A 22,691-nucleotide genomic window follows, 5' to 3' on the forward strand; every position below is an offset into this window, starting at 1 on the left:
GAAAAGCTTGAAAATCATGGAGGACCGGATCATCTTGATTTACTAGAGGGATCGACCAGTCTGCCGCATTGCCACTAAGGTACGAAAGCACGAAAGCTACTTTAGCTTGATCAGTTGGAAAGGCTGCTGGCCGGCATAAGAAATGCAACCGGCACTGATTGATAAATACTGCAAACCTCTTTGGGTCACCAGAAAATCATTCGGGCGGAGCCAGAGGTACATTCCCAGGTAGGTTGATCTGCACTGGATTCATAGAGGATGTAGACGGAAGATTTCCCCCAGATGCGGGTAACGGGGTCTGTCCGGCTTGTGACTGTAGCAATTGTCTAGCGAGATCATCTGTTCGCTCCTTGGAAATAATCAGTTCCCTTCTTAGAGCGTTCGTTTCCTGACGGGCTGCATGCACTTCTGCCCTTAGTTCCCCAAGTAACTGGGCTAGTTGGTCGGTATCCGAGGTTTCCATAGCGCCTGGACAGGAGTTTTGTGGTAGGCTTTGCGTTCTGTAACGCTCACCTGATTCCCGTAGAGGCGCCGGTCTTGACTGGGCGTATACCGTATCTTCAAAGGTGATGTGTAACACACGGCTGGCTCTTTGGGCTGGACCTCTGTGCACTGTATGTCTGACTCGAAGGGTAAGATGTCTGCAGATAGAAAATATGGGATTAATGAACTGGGTTATTGAATGTCTCTCTCTTCTTCCCTTTCTCTTCTCCTGTAGAACCCCGAAGGTTAACGCTCTCACCTTAGGTAAGTGAACGCTGTGCTCTCCATCTGCCTCGGGGCAGGGTGCTGTAACCAGTTTCTTCACTGGATAAGGGGAGCAGGCCTCTTGACTTCAGAGGACTGCTGTCCGTCGTTTACTGCACGAACGGTAAGTTTCGAGTAATTCTAATGTCTTTAAAGTCTTTAGTAATGATGTCTCTTGTTTTGCAGGGTTCCGGCGATGGTGGATGACGGGCTGAAGTGAGTTGAAGATGGAGCCCGTGTGATGAATAGAAGCGCCTGGAAGCACGTAAGTAAGCGCTTGTTGCCTGCTTCACGATGCGCTCTAACTGTCTTTTTATTTTGCAGGTACAAGTTCGGAGCGGCTGCAGGGTGCCGGAATACCCACTGGGTTAGATGTGGAAAGGAGTAATGGCACGTGAGTATTAAAGTTCCCCAATGTCTTTAAACGCACCTTGTTTTGTCTTTCAGATGCGGGATGCAGCGCCGAAGGCCTCCGGAGCGTGCGAAGAGTTGGTAAGCTTTTGTCTTTCAGATGCCGGAATGCAGTGTGAAGACCTCCGGAGCGCACGAAGAGTAGGTAAGCCTTTGTCTTTCAGATGTCGGAATGCAGCGCGAGGCGTTGGTGACAGCCGATGGACCAGGTAAGTGAAGAGCTGTCACTGAAGACAGTAATGCTAACCTGTTCTTTCTTGTCTTTATAGGTGTTGCTGAAGACTGGATTCAGGATGGTAAGCCTTTTTCCTTAGGCCCAGGATCAGATGCAGAAGACACGATGAGCGTTCTGCTGCAGAGGATGCAGAATAACGCAAAGCAAGATTCATCCATCGGGTGTGGTTTAAATAGCCTCCTGTAGTGCTTAGGTGTCTCCTTCCACAGCCACGCCTAGGTAAGAAAAGAGTTCCTGCTTTCCAGAAGAGTTCCAGTGTTCTGAACCTAGGGAGTGGCTCCTGCCCCACCCAACAGGAAAAGTAGTTCCAAACAGAAGAGGATCAGAGGCTCAACTGGCAGGCAAGTAAGCAGCATGGTCTGCTGCAGGTAAGTCCACCCAAGCATTAGGAGCCCGGCGCTTCCAGCGCTGGGACTGGGCATATTTATGAGCCTGGTGCCACTGGCGCCAGGACTGGGTCCAAAAGGTCCCAATTGGGACTGGTTGGCACTCGGAACCTGGGTTATGGATCTGCTTCCAAGGGAGTTGGGAAAACCCTGACCTTTTGAAAGCAGAGATCATGACAGTGACGTTTGAAAAACTGCAGAAACTTCCTTGTTTTTGCTGGAATGTTACCTCCTCTAATATTCCACGTCGCTACCTTGAATCAGGTGGATGGGATCCTTGTTTACGATGCTTGGGCTGGGAGCAGACCTGTGGTGGGTTGTGGTGGAGCAGCGGTCTATCTGTAGGCATGGTTGTGTTTGTTGAGTTGGATGTAGTATGCGGCGGGACGAGGCAGAGCCGGGCCAGGGTCAGCCAGTGGTGGTCGTAACAACTTTAATGAACAGTACCTTACACATACAACCCCCAACTTGTCCGTTTGGTCTCCCCTCCGAAGTAAACATAATGCTGCTGTGCGTGGGGCGCTAGCGACCCCCCAGGAGAAGGTGCTCCTTTTTTGTGTTAAATCCTGACATTTAGTGTTGCTTGCCATGTCTTTAGTGCGTCGATTTTGCGAATCATGGTGGATTTCTTTCGGCGAGCTCCCTCGTGAAGTTGCCCGGCCACTGCTCGGAGCTTTACATCCTTGCTTATCAAGGAATAGGGTGGCCTCTTCCGGTGAGTTGAAAAAGTGTACTTACCCCTCGAACTGGACGCAGAGTTTTGCGGGGAAAAGCATTGAATATGTAATTTGCTTCTCCTGTAGCCGATGTTTGACAGCTGTGAAGGATCTTCTTTGGGCCTGGACTGATGGGGAGAAGTCAGGGAAGAGTTGTTTTGCATCCCCGTCGTATTGAAGGTTTCCTTTCTCCCTTGCCAACCTCAGGATGGTGTCCCGGTCCTTATAATTCAGCAGCTTGGCTATAATCGGGCGAGGGGGCGCCCCGGGGACCGGTTTGGCAGTTGGGATCCTGTGAGCCCTTTCTATCACGAATAGTTGAGAGTGAGCCGTGTTGCCGAAGAGGTCTCTGCACATTTTCTCCATGTGGTCTTCCATTTTGTTGGGTGTTGCTTGTTCCCTAACTCCCACCATTCTTATATTATTTCGACGGGAGCGTCCCTCCAAATCCTCGTTCTTGGCCATGACTATTTTCATTTGGTTTTCAAGTGTGGATACTCTCGCGGTTAGTGAAGCTGCGCTATCGTCCAGGTCCGAGATTCTGAGTTCGGCATTGTCCAATCTGTCTTTGTGCTTATCCAGGCAGTGTTGAAGTAAGACTACCTTGGACGATAGCGTATCCATTTTGCTGTCAAGGTTTCCTATCCCTGTTTTGAGATCTAGGAGGATCTCACGGATGTCTACCTGCCGCTGGTGTTCATCCTCCAGTCTGTCGTGGTTGTGTGGGGAGTCCGGGCAGTTTTCTTGTCTTGGGGTTTTTGACACAGGTCCAGCATCAAAGTTAAGTTTCTGCTGCGATTTATCGTGTTTGCCCATCTTGGCGCTTGTCACAGGATCGCCTGGCGCCTCCACAATATATGCACCGCTGGGCATCGGAGCCAGGCTGAATGTCAGGCACGTCCTACTCCAACAGGGGGCGAGATCCTGTGGGGCTGGTCTGTGCAGTGTCTGTTTATTTAGCTGGCGTCTGCTGGCGGGACAGTTCTGAAGGGTGGTCTCGGTATCAAGCTCTGCCACCGCAGGAGGGGGGGGGAGGACCGGCCTCGTGGCGCTGTGCGATGCCCCGGCACCAGAATGCACACTAATGAGCGGTTGTGGGATCTCGGGCCCCAGATGGCGAGGGTCTTATCCCCACGCACCTGCAGATGGGCATTGATATGCTGAGCCAGAATGGTGCCCTTGGGGCTGGGCAGGGGGCTTTTGTTGGCTGTTAATGCATGCTCTACAGGAGCACTGTGCGCTGGGAGGGCCCAGGCGTGTCAGACTTTATCACAGGGGTGATCAATGGGTTCTCTGATGGCTGCTTGCTGTAATAATGTTGGGGGTGTTTGCCCCTACTGCCGGCCCCCAGTTGAGCTGTCCCATGGGCTACTTGTGTCTGGGCTTGAAAGGGGAAGGCCTCGCGTTCCCAGTGCTCTGCTCCCTTGAGATGTTGAGTTCGAGTCTTCAGGCCGTGTTTATGGACAAGCGAGGCGGAACACCGCGGGGAGGCTGCCCACTTCTGCCTTCCCCCGCGGGTCCGCCATGCTCGGGTTGTGCTTCTCCTGCACACCTCGCAAGTGCGCGCCCTGCTGCCTTATGGGCCCCCGCTGTGCTCCTCATGTTCGGCGCGCGGCCCTTTTCAGGAGCAGCTGTTTCCTTGCTAGCCGGCTCCTCCTCTGCCGCGGCCTTACCGCTGCGGCGCCCCGGCGTCTCCGCTCGCCTTCCCAGGCGCCACCACAGAGCCGCAAGCCCCGCCTGCACTCCTCGCTGGTTCTGGTGGCACGGATGGCCCCGCTCGCGCTCCGGGGCTGCCAATACCTGCACGCCAGGGGACAGGAGCAGCGATCTTCGGGTCTTCCCAGGGGGTGGGGGAGGGCACCAGCCTTAGCTCCGTGGGCTCGGCCCGGCGCAGGCCACTGGCACCAATGTATAGGTTCCTCGAAAGCGTTTCCTCCTGTAATTTCGGGCGCAGACTGCACAGCGATCACTGGAGAGTCTATGACTGCACAGGTAACACGGCGAAATGTCAGGATTGTGGCGATTTGACAGGATTTATTAGGAGCCTCCAGGGAGCTCACAGATGAGCCGCCATCTTGGGTGGTCCTCTAGCACCCTTAGTCTTCAGGTTAAGAGGCATTCATGCTTTGTTGTCAGCCAACAAAACCTTTGACTTTTATTTCATTCTTCATCCTGTATGATCATGGCCAGGTTTTTGACTAGTGTGCATTCATCTCAGCCAGGCAATATCTGCAAATGCTATCAATGAACTGCTCACCCTCCATGGAAATGTCTTTTAATATGTAGGTGTGTAATAGGGCATCCACGCTTATTTCTTTCAACCAAGGTGCAGGTTCTAATTTGTAACTTAATGTATATATTTATTGGTGATTTCTAGACCCTACTTACAACCTTTTCCAATATATCAATATTTGCAGGCACATAGATTCAGATAGCCTTAATTAACTTGTGTTTTTCCAATCTTATTTTCTTTTTTCTTCACTTTCAGGTTATGGAGCACTTGGGACCTAAAACCTGTCAGAGAAATCACATTTCCAAAATCAAATAAGCCTATTGTCAGGTAATAAATGCATTTTTATTATAGATAAGATCTTGACGAGCCTCGTTTACATGTATACCTCTGCATTTAGGTTTGAGACACTGAATCTGACCACACACTGCTTTGTAATCTGTTTTTTGTTCCTGCTACTTTGCCCATTTTTAAGTTTTACAATGCTCACAGCATTTTCTGCTTGGCAACCAGTTCTCAACAGTTGTGCATGGACATGGGCTGGGTGAAACATATTATCGCTCTAGCAATAATGCCCCTTTACATTCATAAGAAGATAGTCCTCCTTTTTTTCCTTTACATTATGGGCAGTGTGGTCCCGGGAATTTTGATGGCTAAATCCAGAACTAAAAGCCCCAGAGTGTGAAAAGCAGTATGGGGACAAAAAGTGTTTGGGTCAAAGGGATGCAGGGTGGAAACGGTATGCAGTCTTTCCATCTAAATAATTTCCATTGAAATTCATTCATTGAAATGCTTTTTCATCGAAAAGCATATTCATTGAATGATTTTTCATTGAATTTCCAACTCAAACATACCTCTAAAATAGATGTATGGATGTTTGGGTTGGAAATTCAATGGGCCGTGCAAAGGGTTACATTTTGAAAATGGGGGTTGGTGGATTGGGGGGCCTGGGGGTTGGATTGGGTTTGGGGGGCGAACCCCCTATAAACAATAAACACTACAAGTTAGAGGGAGCTGTCCATTTCTGAAATACATTATAGATTTCAGCACTGGACAAGGGTTACATTTTGAAAATGAAGGTTGAAGGGGGTGGATTTGGGGGGGGCTTTTGGGGGTTGGGGTGGGTTTGGGGGGGGCCCTTGAATAAACCATAAACACCACAAGTTGGAGGGAGCTGTCCAGTGCTTCAATACATTATAGATTTCAGCACTGGACAGATCCCTCTGACTTGTGTAGTGTGCACTTTCATTTTATTTTCTAAGACTGGAGTATTTTATTTTATTGGGGTGTTGGGGGGGGCACTCCATTAAAAAATATAAGTGCACACTACACAAGTTAGAGGGAGCTGTCCAGTGCTGAAATACATTGCAACTGTATCAAATCGATTTCAGCACTGGACAGCTCCCTGTAACGTTATAACGTTATGCATGTTTCATCGAATTTTAATGCAAAAAAATGTAAAGTGTTTATATAACGAAACCCTATTCGATGAAAGGGTTTCGATGCATAAACACTTTGCACTTTATGTATGGCAATTCGATGAAACATCTTTCAATGAAAAAGATTTGATGGTACTAACCCTCGATGGAAAAACTTCGATGGAAAGACTAGTAACCGGTGGAAACGTGTTTGCCCTCCCAAGCACGTTTAGACTTTATATACACTTTTGAAGTCAAGCATACCTTTCACTTTGTGGCAGAACTGTAAACCTGCTCCAACGATGTATCAGCCAGTGGTCCAGGTATAGGAGGACGCTGGATCTCCTACGACCAACATTTGGTAACGTGTCACTGTTGCAAATAAACAACTTGACACTGATGAAGTGATGAAGTGGAATGTTTATTTTTTGTTTCAGATTACAGCAATAAACATCTTTCTCCAGCTTGTGGTCTGGCATGGATTCACATGCTCATGAATATTCCCAGTCGTCAGGCTGGGAATCCTCGGTAAAGAAAATTCAGTATCAGTTTCGTTTCTGATCTGTCTTTCATAGTAGTAACCAATCACTGATCTCTGCGTCATACTGACCACAGCCAATGACTGCCATCTCCCTAAACCCCGCCTCTGGCAGCCATCTTCAGATTTTTACCGCACGTTCAAGTGTTGGGATCCTCGTGCTATTGCTCTCGAGCTTTAGTGCTTTTTTTGCGCTTTTTCTTAGAAACATTTTCTCTTTTTCAGTCAAAAGAGCCTCAAGCTCCACCGTTTCTTTATCCGATCAACGGGGACCCGTGTCGGATTCTTCTACGCCCCTCATGGGTGAAGATTTCGTCGAGCCACGCTTTTGGAGGACTCCAGAAGTTTCTCAGGCCCTTCTCGAGCATGGCCCAGGAGAAGGGAAGCCCGACGCCCGGAAAGCTGTTCAGGGTCTGCCCTGGATGCCAGCTTCAGAATGTCTTTAAGGAGGACGAACACTCCCTTTGCCTCTACTGCCTGCATGAGGACAAGACGCACGTGGAGAAGGACTGTGCGTTTTGCGGCAATATGTCGGAGCGGACCATGAAGGACCGCCATCTGCGTCTCGCCAACTGGCTGGAAGGGAAGAGCCCGTCAGGCGAGCAGAAGAAGAAGTCCGAGCGGTCTTCTAAGACCTTTGAGGGCGCCCCGGCGACGGGGGTCCAACAGAAGGCCAAGCACTGCGAGTCCGCTGGCACCGGGAGCGCCGAACGGTCGGCCTCTACGGGCACCAGGCAGGGCGCATCCTCCCCGGCGCCATCAACCACGAGCCAACGCTCTGGCTCAGGTAAGAGGAAGGCCGAGCACCCGGCGAAGCTCCTGGAGAGACCCCGGTCGTGCTCGAAGGCCCCATCGGAGGGGGAGTGAGGCGGTGACCCTCCCCCCAAGGAGAAGGCGGTGAGCGCACCTAAGGTGGTGAAAGCCTTGATCCATCCGGCCAAGGCCTCTATCGAGACAGTCGCGGCGGCCCTGGCTCAGCCTGTGGAGGCTACACCAGTGGTGGCAACCTCGGGGCCCAGAATCTCCCTGCCACCGCGGAGGGAGTCCTCTTTCATGCCCATCGACAGGACCCCCGTGAAACCTCCGACGGAGAAGAAAAAGGGGGGGCAGGAGGTCGTCGTGGATTCGGCCTCAACCTCTGAGGAGGAGCTGATCGAAGTCTTAGGCCATGACATTGGCGTGGAAGAAGACCATCCTGTCAGGAGGGACCCCGACGTAGGAGACGACGAGAACGTCGAGGGTGCCGACGGGGCTCCTGACCGCCCATCGGAACCCCCTCAACCAGTGCCGCAAGACAACTCGGCTGCCATTTTGTTGGCTATACAGTCCTTATGCTCGGAGATAAGGACGAGACTGCCGTTACCGCCAACGGAGAAACCGCTCCCGACGGGGGACCCGGAGCCAGGCCCTTCTGGGAGTCCTCCTCTTAAGAGAAGAAGGATTCATCCTCCACCTCCTTTTCAACCATCGCGCCCTGCTCAGCCCTCCTCCCCGTCCACGACACGTGGGGATGATACGGGGACTGACATGGCCGCGACGGGTACAGACGAGGTTTACGACGAGGAACTCCCGTCGTCACCTCCCTCCCGGGCTTCCCCACCCGACGAGATTGGATCGTTTCACACCATGATCGCCAGGGCATCCGAGCTTTTCCAGCTCTGCCCGGAAGAGAAGAAGAAGGAAGGTTTCCTTTATCAACAGCGCGAGACCAAGAGGAAGACGGTCCTCGCTGTACCTCTACTGGACGATATCTGGGATGAGGGTCTCTCCCTCCTCAAGAACCCATCCACAACGCCGGCGAGAAGGGATTGGTACGAGAAGAAGTACCGGGTCCCGGACGCGGCCCCCTTGTGCCTTCGGGCACAGCCGACCCCGGACTCGGTCGTCTCCGCGGCGGGCAGGAAGAAAGCGGGGGGGGGCTCGGCCTCTACATCAACCTCCCCGCCGGACGGCGAGGGAAAGAAATTGGACACGATGGGACGCAGAGTCATCTCATCGGCAGCGACGACGATTAAAGCTGCCAACGCCTTGGCTATCGTAGCCCGCTACGACAGGGAGTTGTGGTACAAACTTGCCCCCCTGCTGGACTTCCTATCAGACAACAAGAGGGCGGAGGCCCTAGAGATCTTGCAGGAAGGAGAAGTGGCGTCGGACCACGTCATTACGATAGCGACGGACATCGCTGACACTGGATTTCGCCAGTTGGACAACGGCGTGTGCCTTAGGCGGCGTGGTTGGCTCAAGGCTACTGACTTCTGTCAGGACGTGCAGACCAGAGTCTTGGACATGCCGTTCGACGGGAGCAACCTGTTTGGGAAAACAGTGGACGATTCCCTACAAGCCATCAAGGCGGACACGGAGACTGCCCGGGCTCTTGGTGTTCTCCAGCAACGACGGCCGCCCTTTCGGAGCGGCGGAGGCAAACAGGGTGCCTCCAAAGGTTCCGCCGGCGGATTTTCCACCTATCGTCAAGCGGCCCGTTCGTCGTCACAGGAAGCCTACAGGGGACGAGGCAAGTCGGGCGGACCCCGCCGTCGTCGCCAAGGAGGACAAGGCGGCAAAGCCTCGTTGAAGCAGGACTGAACCGGCCCTGGGGTCGGGCCCCCACCGAAGCACCCCAGTGGGAGGCCGGCTGGCGAGCTTCGTCAGCGTGTGGGAGTTCATCTCCACTGACCGTTGGGTGCTGGACGCCCTGGCTCAGGGTCACCTCAACTTCTCTTGGAGGTAAAGGCGATGCTCAAGAAAGGCGCCATCGAGCTCGTCCCAAAGAGGCTTCGGGGTTCCGGAGTTTACTCAAGATACTTCCTCGTGAAGAAGAAGACGGGAGGATGGCGTCCCATCCTGGACCTACGACGACTGAACAAATTCATCAAGGCACAGAAGTTCTGTCATGATGCCTACCTCTAAGAAGCCAGGCCGGGCCCAGCAACCCCAGAGGCAGACATCATTTTCCCCAGGGAAGTCTCAGCGGGCCCAAGTCGGGGCCCTTTGGACTCAGTCCTGGCGCCTTAGGCGCCAGGCTCATAGCGGACCCCAGTCCTGGCGCCTTAGGCGCCAGGCTCATAGAAGAGGATATGTGTTTAAGTGCTTGGGTGCACACTTACCTGATGCAGACCTTGCTGCTTCATCCAGGCCCTCTTGAGGCCTGAATGGGACTACTTTACCTGTAGGACTACTTCACCACCCGGGTGTGGTCGGGGAAGGATACATACCTGATTGGTGGAAGGATACATACCAGGAACTTCTTCCAAGGCTATTTAAACCCCACCCAAACAGCCACACGTGCTTCGCGTTGTTCTGCACCTAGCAGCTGGACGCTCACCGTGTCAGCTCCTGCATCCTGACTTCAGCCACGCCTGCCAGTACCCTGGAACACCTGCAAGGGGAGAAAGGAAGAGAATAGGAGAAGAAAAGCCCTTACCTGCTAAATCTGCATCCCGGAGTTATTTCTCCAACGGCCCTGAAAAGGAAGACATCATTTTAAAGGCATTTCGTTTCGATCGCTGCAGCGCTGCATTTTACTCACCTTTGCAAGGCGCTTCCATCTTCAGCAGCGATCTTCCGGATTCAGCTATGCCCCGGCGCCTAGAGGAAAAAAGACAAGAACAAAGGTGAGAGGGAGAAAAGGAATAAGGAAAGCTCAGTTTCCTTTTAAGTCTTACCTGTTGGATTATTCCCACTGCCTTTCGGGTCCTGCCGCTTCCTGGCATCTCCGGACCCCGGCCCCTATGGGGAAAAAAGACAGACATTGAATGAGCAAATGCAAAGACATTTCCTGAGCGCTCATCCAGAACTGTTTCACTTCGGGTCGGCGCCATATCTCCGGCACTCCGAACCCCGGCCCCTAAGGGGAAAAAGACATAAGCATTAGCGCTTGCTGCAATTAGACAACGAACATTATTATTAAGCTTGAACTTTTGAACAGAACTTTTACAGCGCCTTACCTGAACAGTCAAGCTTACCTGAACTCCCATCAATCCTCAATCCAGTGAAGTAACTGGGTTTCAACGCGCCACTACATCAGAAGCAGGATGGAGAGCTCATCCTTCCAAACCCTAAGGTGAGGCTTCACGGGGAATCGTGGAGGAGGTATCGTGGAGGGTTGGAAGGAAGTGGGAGGCTTGAGCATTGTTCCACAGTTGGTAATACTCCCTTTTCACGCACAGGAGGGTATCCAACAAGCCAGGGAAGCCAGAATAGAGGGGCCCTTCCTGTCCATCTTCAGAGTTCTGCGCCTTCGACGCCGCGCCTCCGTGGGAACCAGGTGAGCGTTACAAGTTCCGGATGGTCACCCTCCAACACGTCCTGGGTCAACTGGAGGAGGGCGATTTCCTGTCGTCATTGGATTTGGAGGATGCCTACTTCCATATCCCCATCCTAAAGGGACACCGAAAGTTTCTCAGATTCGTGGTCCAAGGGCTTCACTACCAGTTCAGAGCCCTTCCCTTAGGATTGAGGTCGGCACCCAGGGTGTTCACCAAGTGCCTCGCACCGGTGGCGGCGCGGCTGCGCCTAGAGGGGATCCACGTCTACCCCTACCTGGACGACTGGCTCATCCGAGCAAAGACGAAGGAGCTCGCCGCGGAGCACACGGCAAGGACCGTCCAACTACTCACGGACCTGGGATTCTCCATAAACTACGCCAAGTCCCACCTGGTGCCCGCGCAAGACACACTGTTTCTGGGAGCGAAGCTCGACACAGTGTCGCTGCTGGCCTCTCCGTCGGAGGAAAGGACGAGGGCCATCTTGGGCAAGGTGCAGCGGATGCTGGTTGCGGACGCGGCCAGGGTGAATTCCATCAAGTCCCTCCTCGGAATGATGTCTTCTTGCATTTATCTCATCCGCCTGTGCAGGCTTCGGATGCGCCCGTTGCAGGAGTTCCTGGACGCGCGCTGGATCCAGACGACGGGCAGCTTCGAGGACAGGATCACACTCGACGAGAGTTTCCGACGAGCGATCCGGTGGTGGGGCACCCGCGCGCATCTGACGGCGGGCATGGACTTCCAGACCTCGGGCTACCAGAAGACAGTGACCACGGATGCCTCCCTGGAAGGGTGGGGAGCGCACACCGAAGACCTGCACGCGAGGGGTCTTTGGCTGCCGGCGGAGAGGTCCCCCCATATCAACGTCCTGGAACTCTGTGCAGTGTTTTGGGCCCTCAGGTCCTTTCTTCCGTCCCTCAAGGGCAAAGTGGTGAGGATCTTCACCGACAACACCACCACCATGTTCTACATCAGGAAGCAGGGCGGTACCAGATCCCCAGCCCTGTCCAAGGAGGCACAGGATCTGTGGCATTGGGCCGTCGCCCAAGGAATGTTTCTGGTGCCGTTTCATCTGGCAGGAATAAAAAACACCATCGCCGACGCTCTCAGCAGAGAGCTGCGCTCGTGCCACGAGTGGGAACTACGACAGGATCTAGTGGACCGCCTCTTCCGACGGTGGGGCACACCCCAGATCGACCTGTTCGCGACGGCGACGAACTCCAAGTGCCGGAGTTTCGCCAGCAGGTTTCCCCAGCCGAGGAGCATGGGCGATGCTTTCTCGTTCCCCTGGGAGGGCCTGTTCCTATATGCGTTCCCTCCATTGCCGCTGCTGATCCGGCTCATCAACCAGCTCAAGAGGTCACGGTGCAGAATGATCCTCGTCGCACCTGCGTGGCCGAGGCAGATATGGTTCCCGGACCTTCTGGACTTGTCAGCGTCCCCGTCAATCAAGCTGCCAGTGGACGCGGATCTTCTCTCCAGGGAAGGAGGCGCCATCCTCCATCACGACCCGAAGTCGCTGAACTTGCAGGCCTGGCTCCTGCAGCGTTAGAGTTTGGAGGTTACGACATACCGGCCGACTGCAGAGAGGTTCTTGCAAAGGCCAGGGCGTCCTCAACTCTTAAATGCTACGGACACAAATGGAAGAGGTTCTCTGTCTGGTGCCACGCACAGAAGATTAACCCTCTACGGATTACGGCTCCTCAAGTACTGCCGTACCTGCTGACGCTGGCCAAGGCTGGACTGGCGCACGCTTCCATCAAGATTCATCTTGCTGCGATCTCCCGATACACCAGAACCACGGGACGGACGTCTTTGTGGTCTCATCGTCTGGTGAAAGAATTCATGAAGGGACTGTTCAGATCGTTCCCGCCGGTGAAGGCCCCGGCCCCGGCGTGGGAGCTCAACGTGGTGCTGACCAAGCTCATGGGACCTCCGTTCGAGCCTCTGCACTCGGTTCCGTTGAAGTTCTTGTTGTGGAAAACAACGTTTCTTGTGGCCATCACCTCCGCACGACGGGTGCGAGAGATCCAGGCCCTTTCCTGCAAGCCCCCGTACTTGACTTTTCACGACACGAGGGCAGTACTCAGGACGCACCCCTCCTTCATGCCCAAGGTGCCGTCGGACTTGCACCTCAACGAATCCTTGGTGTTGCCTGTTTTCTTCCCGTCGCCTTTGTCGCCGGCTGAAAGGACTTTGCACTTGCTGGATGTGGCTAGAGCGCTGAAGTTCTACGTGGACCGCACAAAGAGTTTTCGGAAGACGTCACAACTTTTTGTGAACTTTGGACCTGTCAATCAGGGGAAGGCTCTCTCGAAGACTTCCATTTCCAGATGGCTCTCCGGCTGTATCATGTACTGTCATCGGTTGGCAAACCGACCGCTGCCTGGCCGTCCGAGAGCCCATTCCACCAGAGCGATCGCAGCTACCACAGCGTTCCTATCTGGTGTGCCCTTGCTGGACATCTGCAGGGCTGCTACGTGGAGGTCGACGCACACCTTCAGGAAATTCTACTGCGTCGATCGGGATTCCAGGGAGGAGTCCAGGGTCGGCCAAGCAGTGCTGCGCAACCTGTTCACCTAAGGTGAGCCTGGTGAGGAGGTAAGAATTGCTTAATGTTGAGTTTTTGATGTAATGCTTAATGTTGAGCCTTTGCCACCTCCCGTGGTTGTGCATGTATGTACTGCTATGTATTCTTTTATTCATGAGCATGTGAATCCATGCCAGACCCCATGCTGGAGAAGGAACAAGTTACTTACCTGTAACTGTTGTTCTCCAGCATGGGTCTGGCATGGATTCACATGCGACCCCTCCCGCCTACCCCTCTGCGGCTCTTCACTTGGTCATACTGCCTCTTCACGTGCTACCAAATCTGAAGATGGCTGCCAGAGGCGGGGCTTAGGGAGATGGCAGTCATTGGCTGTGGTCAGTATGACGCAGAGATCAGTGATTGGTTACTACTACGAAAGACAGATCAGAAACAAAACTGATACGGATTTTTCTTTACCGAGGATTCCCAGCCTGACGACGGGGAATATTCATGAGCATGTGAATCCATGCCGGACCCATGCTGGAGAACAACAGTTACAGGTAAGTAACTTGTTCCTTCTCCAGCATGGGGTCTGGCATGGATTCACATGCTCATGAATATTCCCTGTCGTCAGGCTGGGAATCCTCGGTAAAGAAAAATCAGTATCAGTTTCGTTTCTGATCTGTCTTTCGTAGTAGTAACCAATCACTGATCTCTGCGTCATACTGACCACAGCCAATGACTTCCCTCTACCTAAGCCCCGCCTCTGGCAGCCATCTTCAGATTTTTACTGCACGTTCAAGTGTTGGGAGTCCTCGTGCTTAGCTCTCGAGCTTTTACTGCGTGTTTCACGCTTTTTCAGGTGAATTTTCACATTTTTTCGGTTAATCGAGCCTCAAGCTCCACCGTTTCTACTCCCGTTAACGGCTACCCGTTACGGGATTTTCCTACGCCCCTCAAGGGTGAAGATTTCGTCGAATCAACTTCTTGGAGGATTCCAGAAGGTTCACGGCCTACTTCGAGATGGCCCAGGACGCGAGTTGTCACCCGGACCCAAGCTGTTTCGCAGCTGCCCTGGATGCGGGCTGCAGAATGTGTTTAAGGAAGACGAACATTCGCGATGCCTCTACTGTCTTCATGGGGACAAGACTCATGTAGAGAAGGACTGCCAGTTCTGCAAGAACTTGTCGGAGCGGACCATGAGGGACCGTCGATCCCGTCTCGCCAGCTGGTTGCAGAAGGGCTCAACGGGTGAGAAGAAGAAGAAAGGGTCAGAGCGGGCTTCTAAGTCCTGTGCGGGCGCCCCGGCGACGGGGGCCCAACACCAGGCCAAGCGCTGCGAGTCCGCTGGCTCCGGGAGCGCCGAAAGGTCGGGCTCTTCGGTCGCCAGGCAGGGCGCGCCATCCCCGGCACCGTCAACCACGAGCCAGCGCTCCGGTTCGGGGAAGAGGAAGTCCGAGACCCCGGGTAAGCTTAGGGAGAAGCCCCGTGCGATCTCGGAAGAGGGGGAGCGAGGCGTCGCCCCTCCCCCTAAGGAGAAGGCCCGGGACGCACCTAAGGTGGTGAAGGCCCCTACCCAACAGGCAAAGGCCTCTATCGAGGCGATCGCAGCGACTCTGGCCAAGCCGGCAGAGACCCCGCCAGCGGAGACTGCCTCCGGGACTAGAGTTTCCCTGCCGCCAAGGAGGGAATCCTCTTTTCAACCCATCGTCATGGCCACCATGATGGAAGAAGCGAGGGGGAGCACGGTAGCCTCCTCGAGCTCGGAGTCAGCCTCGGAGGAGGAACTGACCGAGGCCGTGAGGAACCTCGAAGTCCAATTCGAGAAGGTTCGATCCCGTAAGGAAGATCCTCGGGAGATAACCGAGGAAGACAACGATGGCGAGGAAGAGCAGCCTTCCCTTCCAGGGCAGCCGGAACCTAGGCCTCAGGATGGCTTGGCGGCCATTTTGTCTGCGATCCGGTCCTTATGCTCTGAGATAAGGACGAGATTCCCACGGCCCAGGCCGGAGGACCTGCAACCTGGCCTGTCGGGAAGTCCTCAGAACAAACGACGGAGGACCCAACCCTCTCCTCCACTCGCCCCCGTAAGGCCTACAGTTCCCTCCTCTTCCTCCCACGAGTCGGGAGAGGACGGTGCGATGGGCTCGACGACGGGTTCTGAGGGCGACGACGACGGAACGGGTCTCCCGTCGCACGGGCCTCGCCGCCCGACGAGATTGGCTCATTCCACGCCATGATCGCCAGGGCGTCCAAATTGTTCCAGCTCTGCCCAGAGGAGCAGAAAAAGGAAGGTTTCCTCTATCAGCGCCGGGAGGCCAAGAGGAAGACTGTCATCGCGGTGCCTCTAATCGAAGACATCTGGGAGGAGGGCCTGTCGGTTCTCAAGAACCCCTCCACGGCACCAGCCAAACGGGACCGGTACGAGAAGAAGTACCGGGTCCCCGAAACCGCTCCCCTGTGCCTCAGGGCCCAGCCAACGCCAGACTCGGTCGTCTCGGCGGTGGCGAAGAAGAAAGCGGCGGGGTCAGGAGCCTCGACGTCGAATTCCCCGCCGGACGCCGAGGGAAAGAAGTTGGACGCCATGGGGCGGCGGGTCATTTCGTCGGCGGCGACGACGATCAAAGCGGCCAACGCCCTGGCGATCGTGGCCCGTTACGACAGGGAGCTCTGGTTTAAGCTGGCCCCCATATTGGACTTCCTACCGGACGACAAGAGGTCCGAGGCCCTGGAAATACTTCAAGAAGGCGAGGTGGCGTTGGACCACGCCATAACGGTGGCAACCGATATTGCCGATACCTGGTTCCGCCAGCTGGGCAACAGTGTTTGCCTACAACAACGGGGTTGGCTACGGGCGACCGGCTTCCGTCAGGACTCCAGACCAGGGTGTTGGACATGCCGTTCGACGGCAGCAACTTGTTTGGGAAGGCGGTGGACGAATCCCTCCAAGCCGTAAAGACGGACACTGAGACGTCCCGCGCCCTAGGAGCCCTTCAGCAACGACGGCCCTTTCGGAGCTCCGGAGGCAGACAGGGTGCCTCCAAGGGATCCAGCGGTGGCTCGTCATCCTACCGCCAGGCGGCACGCTCCTCGTCTCAGGAGGCCTACAGGGGTCGCGGCAAGCAGGGAGCACCTCGCCGCCGTCGGCAAGGTGGCCAGGGCGGCAAGGCCACCACCTCCAAGCAGGACTGAACGGGCCGTGGTCTCGGGCCCCCACCGAAGCACCCCGGTGGGAGGCCGGCTGACGAATTTCGTCGGCGTGTGGAAGTCCATCTCCACCGACCGTTGGGTGCTGGATACCCTGGCAAGAGGACACTCTATCGAATTCCTGAAGAAGTGCCCTCACGTTCCACCTGTGGCCAGGAAGGAAAATCACGTCCCGAAACTGCTGTTGGAAGTACGGGCGATGCTCAGGAAAGGCGCCATCGAGCTTGTCCCGAAGAGGCTCCGGGGTGTACTCAAGGTACTTCCTCGTCAGGAAGAAGACAGGCGGCTGGCACCCCATCCTGGACCTTCGTCGTTTGAACAAATACATCAGGTCACAAAAGTTCAGGATGGTCACCCTCCAGCACGTACTGGGACAGCTGGAGGAAGGCGACTTTCTATCGTCGTTGGACCTGGAGGATGCATACTTCCACGTTCCCATCCTCAAAAGTCACTGAAAGTTCCTCAGGTTCGTCGTCCAGGGACGCCACTACCAATTCAGAGCACTGCCGTTCGGATTGAAGTCGGCCCCCAGGGTCTTTACCAAGTGCCTAGCACCTGTGGCGGCGCGGCTGTGCCTGCAGGGGATTCACGTATACCCCTACCTGGACGACTGGCTCATCTGCTCAAGGACGAGGGAACTCGCCGTCGAACACACTGCGAGGACCGTCCAGCTAATCACAGACCTGGGATTCGCCATAAACTACCCAAAGTCCCACCTGGTGCCGTCGCAGGTGGCCCTGTTTCTGGGAGCGAAGCTCGATACAGTGAGGCGCCTGGCGGCCCCGTCGGAAGAACGGACGAAGACCATTCTAGGCAAAGTGCAGCGCCTGCTAGCCACAGACGTGGCCAGGGTGAGGTCCACGAAGTCCCTCCTGGGGATGATATCCTCTTGCATCTACCTGGTGCGCCTCTGCAGACTACGGATGCGCCCTCTTCAAGAATTTCTCGACGCCCGTTGGATGCAGGCGACGGGCACCTTCGAAGACAGGGTCCCCCTCAACGAGGTGTTCCGGCGGGCGATTCAGTGGTGGGGCGTTCGAGCGCACCTCACGGCGGGCAAGGACTTTCAGACGCCGGCGTACCAGGAGACGGTGACGACGGACGCCTCCCTGGAAGGTTGGGGCGCCCACACCGGAGATCTCCACGCAAAAGGCCTCTGGCTCCCGGAGGAGAGACTCCTGCACATCAACGTCCTGGAACTCCGAGCCGTGTTCTGGGCTCTCAAATCGTTCCTCCCGTCGCTCAAGGGCAAGGTGGTGCGGATCTTCACGGACAACACCACAACAATGTTTTACATACGGAAGCAGGGAAGCACCAGATCCCCAGCCCTATCCAAGGAGGCTCAGGATCAGGGGATGTTCCTGGTTCCCTTCGACCTGGCAGGAGAAAGAAACACCATCGCCGACTCGCTCAGCAGGGAGCTGCGCGCGTGTCACGAGTGGGAACTGCGCCAGGATCAGGTGGATCAACTCTTCCGACGATGGGGCAAACCCCCAATCGACCTTTTCGCAACAGCGACGAACTCGAAGTGCAAGAGGTTCGCCAGCAGGTTTCCCCAGCCGAGAAGCATGGGCGATGCGTTCTCGTTCCCCTGGGACGGCCTATACCTGTATGCGTTCCCTCCGTTGCCGCTTCGACTCATCAACCAGCTCAAGAGGTCCCGGTGCAGGATGATCCTCGTCGCACCGGCGTGGCCGAGGCAGATCTGGTTCCCGGACCTTCTGGACTTGTCAACGTCCCCTCCCATCAAGCTGTCGGCGGACGCGGACCTTCTCTCCAGAGAAGGAGGCGCCATCTTCCACCACGACCCGGCGTCGCTGAACCTGCAGGCTTGGCTCCTGCAGCGCTAGAGTTTGGAGGCTACGATATACCGGCCGATTGCAGAGAGGTGCTTGCAAAGGCCAGGGCGTCCTCGACTCTCAAATGCTACGGTCATAAGTGGAAGAGGTTCTCTATCTGGTGCCGAGCACAGAAGATCAACCCCCTACGGATTACGGCCCCTCAAGTGCTGCCGTACCTGCTATCGCTGGCAAAGGCTGGGCTAGCCCATGCCTCCATTAAGATTCATCTGGCGGCGATCTCCAGATATACCAGAACCACAGGACGGACGTCCCTGTGGTCCCATCGACTGGTAAAAGAGTTTATGAAAGGACTGTTCCGGTCGTTCCCGCCGGTGAAGGCCCCGGCGTGGGAACTTAACGTGGTGCTGACCAGGCTCATGGGGCCCCCATTCGAGCCAATGCACTCCGCACCGATTAAGTTTGTGTCGTGGAAGACTGCATTCGTGGTGGCCGTTGCCTCCGCACGACGAGTGGGAGAGATCCAGGCCCTATCCTGCAAAGCACCGTACTTAACTTTCCATGCCTCGAGGGTGGTGCTTAGGACGCACCCCTCCTTTATGCCCAAGGTGCCGTCGGACTTCCATCTTAACGAGCCCCTGGTGTTACCTGTTTTCTTCCTGTCTTCTTCGTCGCTGGCCGAGAGGACTTTGCACTCGCTGGATGTGGCTAGAGCACTGAAGTTCTACGTGGACCGCACAAAGAGTTTCCGGAGGACATCACAGCTGTTCGTGAACTTTGGACCTGTGAATCAAGGGAAGGCTCTCTTGAAGTCTTCTATTTCCAGATGGCTCTCCGGCTGCATCATGCACTGCCACCGGTTGGCTAACCGACCGCTGCCAGGCCGTCCGAGAGCCCATTCGACCAAAGCGATCGCTGCTACTACGGCGTTCTTATCTGGTGTGCCCCTGCTGGACATCTGCAGGGCTGCTACGTGGAGGTCGACGCACACCTTGACAAGATTCTACTGCGTCGATCAGGATTCCAGGGAGGAGTCCAGGGTCGGCCAAGCAGTGCTGCGCAACCTGTTCGCTTAAGGTGAGCCTGGTGAGGAGGTAAGAGATGCGTAATGTTGAGTTTTTTGTATTGCTTAATGTTGAGCCTTTTGCCACCCCCCGTGGTTGTGCATGTGTGTACTGCTATTTATTCTTATATTCATGAGCATGTGAATCCATGCCAGACCCATGCTGGAGAACAACAGTTACAGGTAAGTAATTTGTTCCGTCTCTGGGTTTTACGCTTCTTTTAAGGATAACTCCATGGGTGGACATTTTATTCTGATAATTCTGAAAACATTTCGTACGAGAATAGTAACTATTTTACCTCTCCTATTTCTAAACGTTTTTACTTCATGAAACATTCTCAGCTGCTATGTTCGGACATCACCAAGGGCTGGCTTGTTTCAGTGTGTCTGTGTTTGTCTGGATGTGTTGCTTGAGATTTGGTGGATTTTTAGCAGCAATGTGTGTTTTTGGTTCTCCAGCATGTGGTCTGACATGGATTCAAATGCTCATGAACAATCCTCGTTATTAGGCTGGAAATCAACGGTAAAAGAAAAAATATTTTACTTTCACTTTAAAACTGTATTTCTCCTCTAAACCACTCATTCTCCTCTGGGTCATACTGTCCCCATCCAATGATAGTCCTCTCTCTAAGCTCCACCCCTGGTGCCATCTTCAGATTTTTACTGCATGCGTCAGGTTTGGGAGTCCTCTCTTTGCTCTCCGAGCTGATTTTGTACTATATAGAGTTTTCTTCCATAAAAAAGGTTTACAATGTTGACTGATTTTTGCTTATCGTTATCTACAAATGACAGAGACTGACAGCGGCGATCCGCTGCCGGCGAAGATCTGCATCCACCGTTGGATCGTCACCGAAGTTTTGAGAAGGCCTGGCCTTTGGGCCTACTTCGTGCCTCTTCAACCATACCTAAGGAAAAGAAGGAAGGCAGGAACCTTTTCAGACCCTGCGCGAAGTGCTGTCTACAAAATGTATTTGTGGAAGATTGGCATAAGAAAAGCTTATATTGCCTGCTTCTGATCACAATGAGGGATGCGAAAATATGCTGTGGTTACTCGAAAAAAAACAAAAAAGATTGCTAGAGCAGGTTGGCAGCATGGCTCAAATCGAGTAGGGCCCATGACTCTGCTTCCGGGCAGGGTCATGACTCATCCAGGACCGGCTGGTCCGAGGAGCAAACTCCATATGGGAGGAGGTCGAAGTCCTTTGAGGACACCAGCCTGTGGGGGTCCAGGAGACAGCTAAGTTCTGAGACACTAGCTCTGAGTTCACTGCTGTTTGCGGGTCCTGAGACCTGAGACGGGTCCTGAGACGGGTCCTGAGACGGGCAGAGCACGATCGCCATCGGTCTCCACTGTGAGCCTACCGATGACAGGGTCCTCTTCTAAAAGAAAGTCCCTAACCCCGTCAAAACTCGTTGTGTCTGCGGATAAATCGACGAGGGAAAAGTCTGGAGAGGACGCAGCGACGAAGACCTTTCATCCTGCCAGGTCATCAGACTCAACAACGACACGGTCTATGAGGGTTTCAACAAGTGCGTTGTCCACTAAGTCGACGACGTCCACGGCAGCTTTGAAGGAAAGTGGTTCTGCGAAGGAAGCTTCCGCGGTCACCCCGCAGGTGTCCTTACCCCCAAAGGTGGGATACAGTTGCTGAGGCAGCACCGAAGGCAGCAGTCACCCCGGACCAGTTGGCCAAGGGGAGCGACCCAGCGGTTGCGTCAACCCAAGAGAAGGCCCCTCAGCTGAAACCTCAATGGTATGTGGACCCTAGGGCTATTCCAGATAGACCGGAACAGATCTATTCCAGCTCTGAGGGGAGCAATGACAATCTGCCTGATGATTACTACACAGATCACAATGTGGGTGAATCGGAAGACGAGGGGCCTAACTCCCCTGCTCGCAAGAAGAGGTGCGTCAGTCCGGACCCTACTCCTCTGGATCCTTGCACACCTCAACCAAGGAACGTGTCACTGAATATCCTAACAACCTTGCACACACTGGTCATGGAGATCCAGCAGAGGGTGCCCCCCGCCGCCGGGATCTGCGCCATTGCAGGGCCCCAGGAGCCTCTGAGGTGAGTCCGCCTGGTCGGAAGGCAAAGTCTAGAGGAGGTGCTGGTTCGCGAGGTCATCTGATTCCCCCCCCATCTGCCCTCCACCACGCCACGGCCTGACTCCCCCGGACCCCGGGTCCACATACGGACACTGGCACGGACACAGCTACTACGGATACAGGCTCTGACAAGGACGATATTTTTTGTGCCAGCCGACGGAGAAACACCACACGCATACGAACCCCATAGGGCCTCGCCATCGGATGAAGTTGGATCTTTTCATTCGATGATGTCCAACACCACTGAGCTGCTAATACCTGAGGAGACTAAGAATTAGGGGTTCCTGTACCAAAGGCGTGATTCCAGAAGAAAGATGATAATGTCTGTCCCTTTCCTGGGTGATATATGGGACGAAGGCCTAGCACTCATGAAGAGCCCAAAAACAGCCCTGCATAAGCGGGACAGATTGGAGAAGTAGTACAGGGTGCCGGAATCATCTCCCAAGTGCTGGAGGTCCCAGCCTTCTCCTGACTCAGTGGTCTTGGCCACAGCCAGAAAGCGCTCGCGAACCCATCGTCGGCGGCCACGGTACCCCCGGGCCAGGAGGGGGAGAAGCTAGATGCAATGTGCAAGAGGATAATCAGCACTGCAGCCTCTATGATCAAGGTGGCTAATGCCCTAGCCATTTTATCCCGCTATGACCGGGAACTATGATACAAGTTGGGGCGCATTCTGGACTTCCTGTCCGAGGGCAAGAAGGTCTAGGCACCAGAGTTGTTTCAAGAAGGGGAAGTGGCCTCGGACCACGCCATTACAGTGGCGGTGGACATTGCGGACATAGGATTCCGCTAGATGGGAGTACGGCATGGACCTGCGCTGACAAGGTTGGTTGAAGGCAACAAACGTCCGCCAGGACGTTCAGGCTAAGGTGCTGGATATTCCATTTGACAGTGAGAACCTCTTTGGCAAGGCCATCGACTAATCTTTACAAGCTATAAAGACAGACACTGAGACGGCTCGCTCCCTGGGAACCTTGCAGCAGTGGCGATTGTCGTCCTTTCGTTCATCCAAAGGAAAGCACGGCTGGTTGTCCAAGGG

The 22,691-nt window shown here is 54.6% G+C and overlaps 1 protein-coding gene across 1 annotated transcript in view; it reads left to right on the top strand.

Annotated features, from left to right (window-relative positions):
* LYST (lysosomal trafficking regulator) overlaps window positions 1-22,691 on the top strand; it is a 3,942,656-nt gene that overhangs the window by 3,788,967 nt on the left and 130,998 nt on the right. Inside the window, exon 52 of the mRNA XM_069606985.1 lies at window positions 4,984-5,055. Coding sequence (XP_069463086.1) covers window positions 4,984-5,055 — 72 coding nt within the window. The remainder of the gene's footprint in view (window positions 1-4,983; window positions 5,056-22,691) is intronic.

This window comes from Ambystoma mexicanum, chromosome 4p (assembly GCF_040938575.1).
Source record: "Ambystoma mexicanum isolate Mex_15411 chromosome 4p, UKY_AmexF1_1, whole genome shotgun sequence".
Taxonomy (NCBI): Eukaryota; Metazoa; Chordata; class Amphibia; order Caudata; family Ambystomatidae; genus Ambystoma; species Ambystoma mexicanum.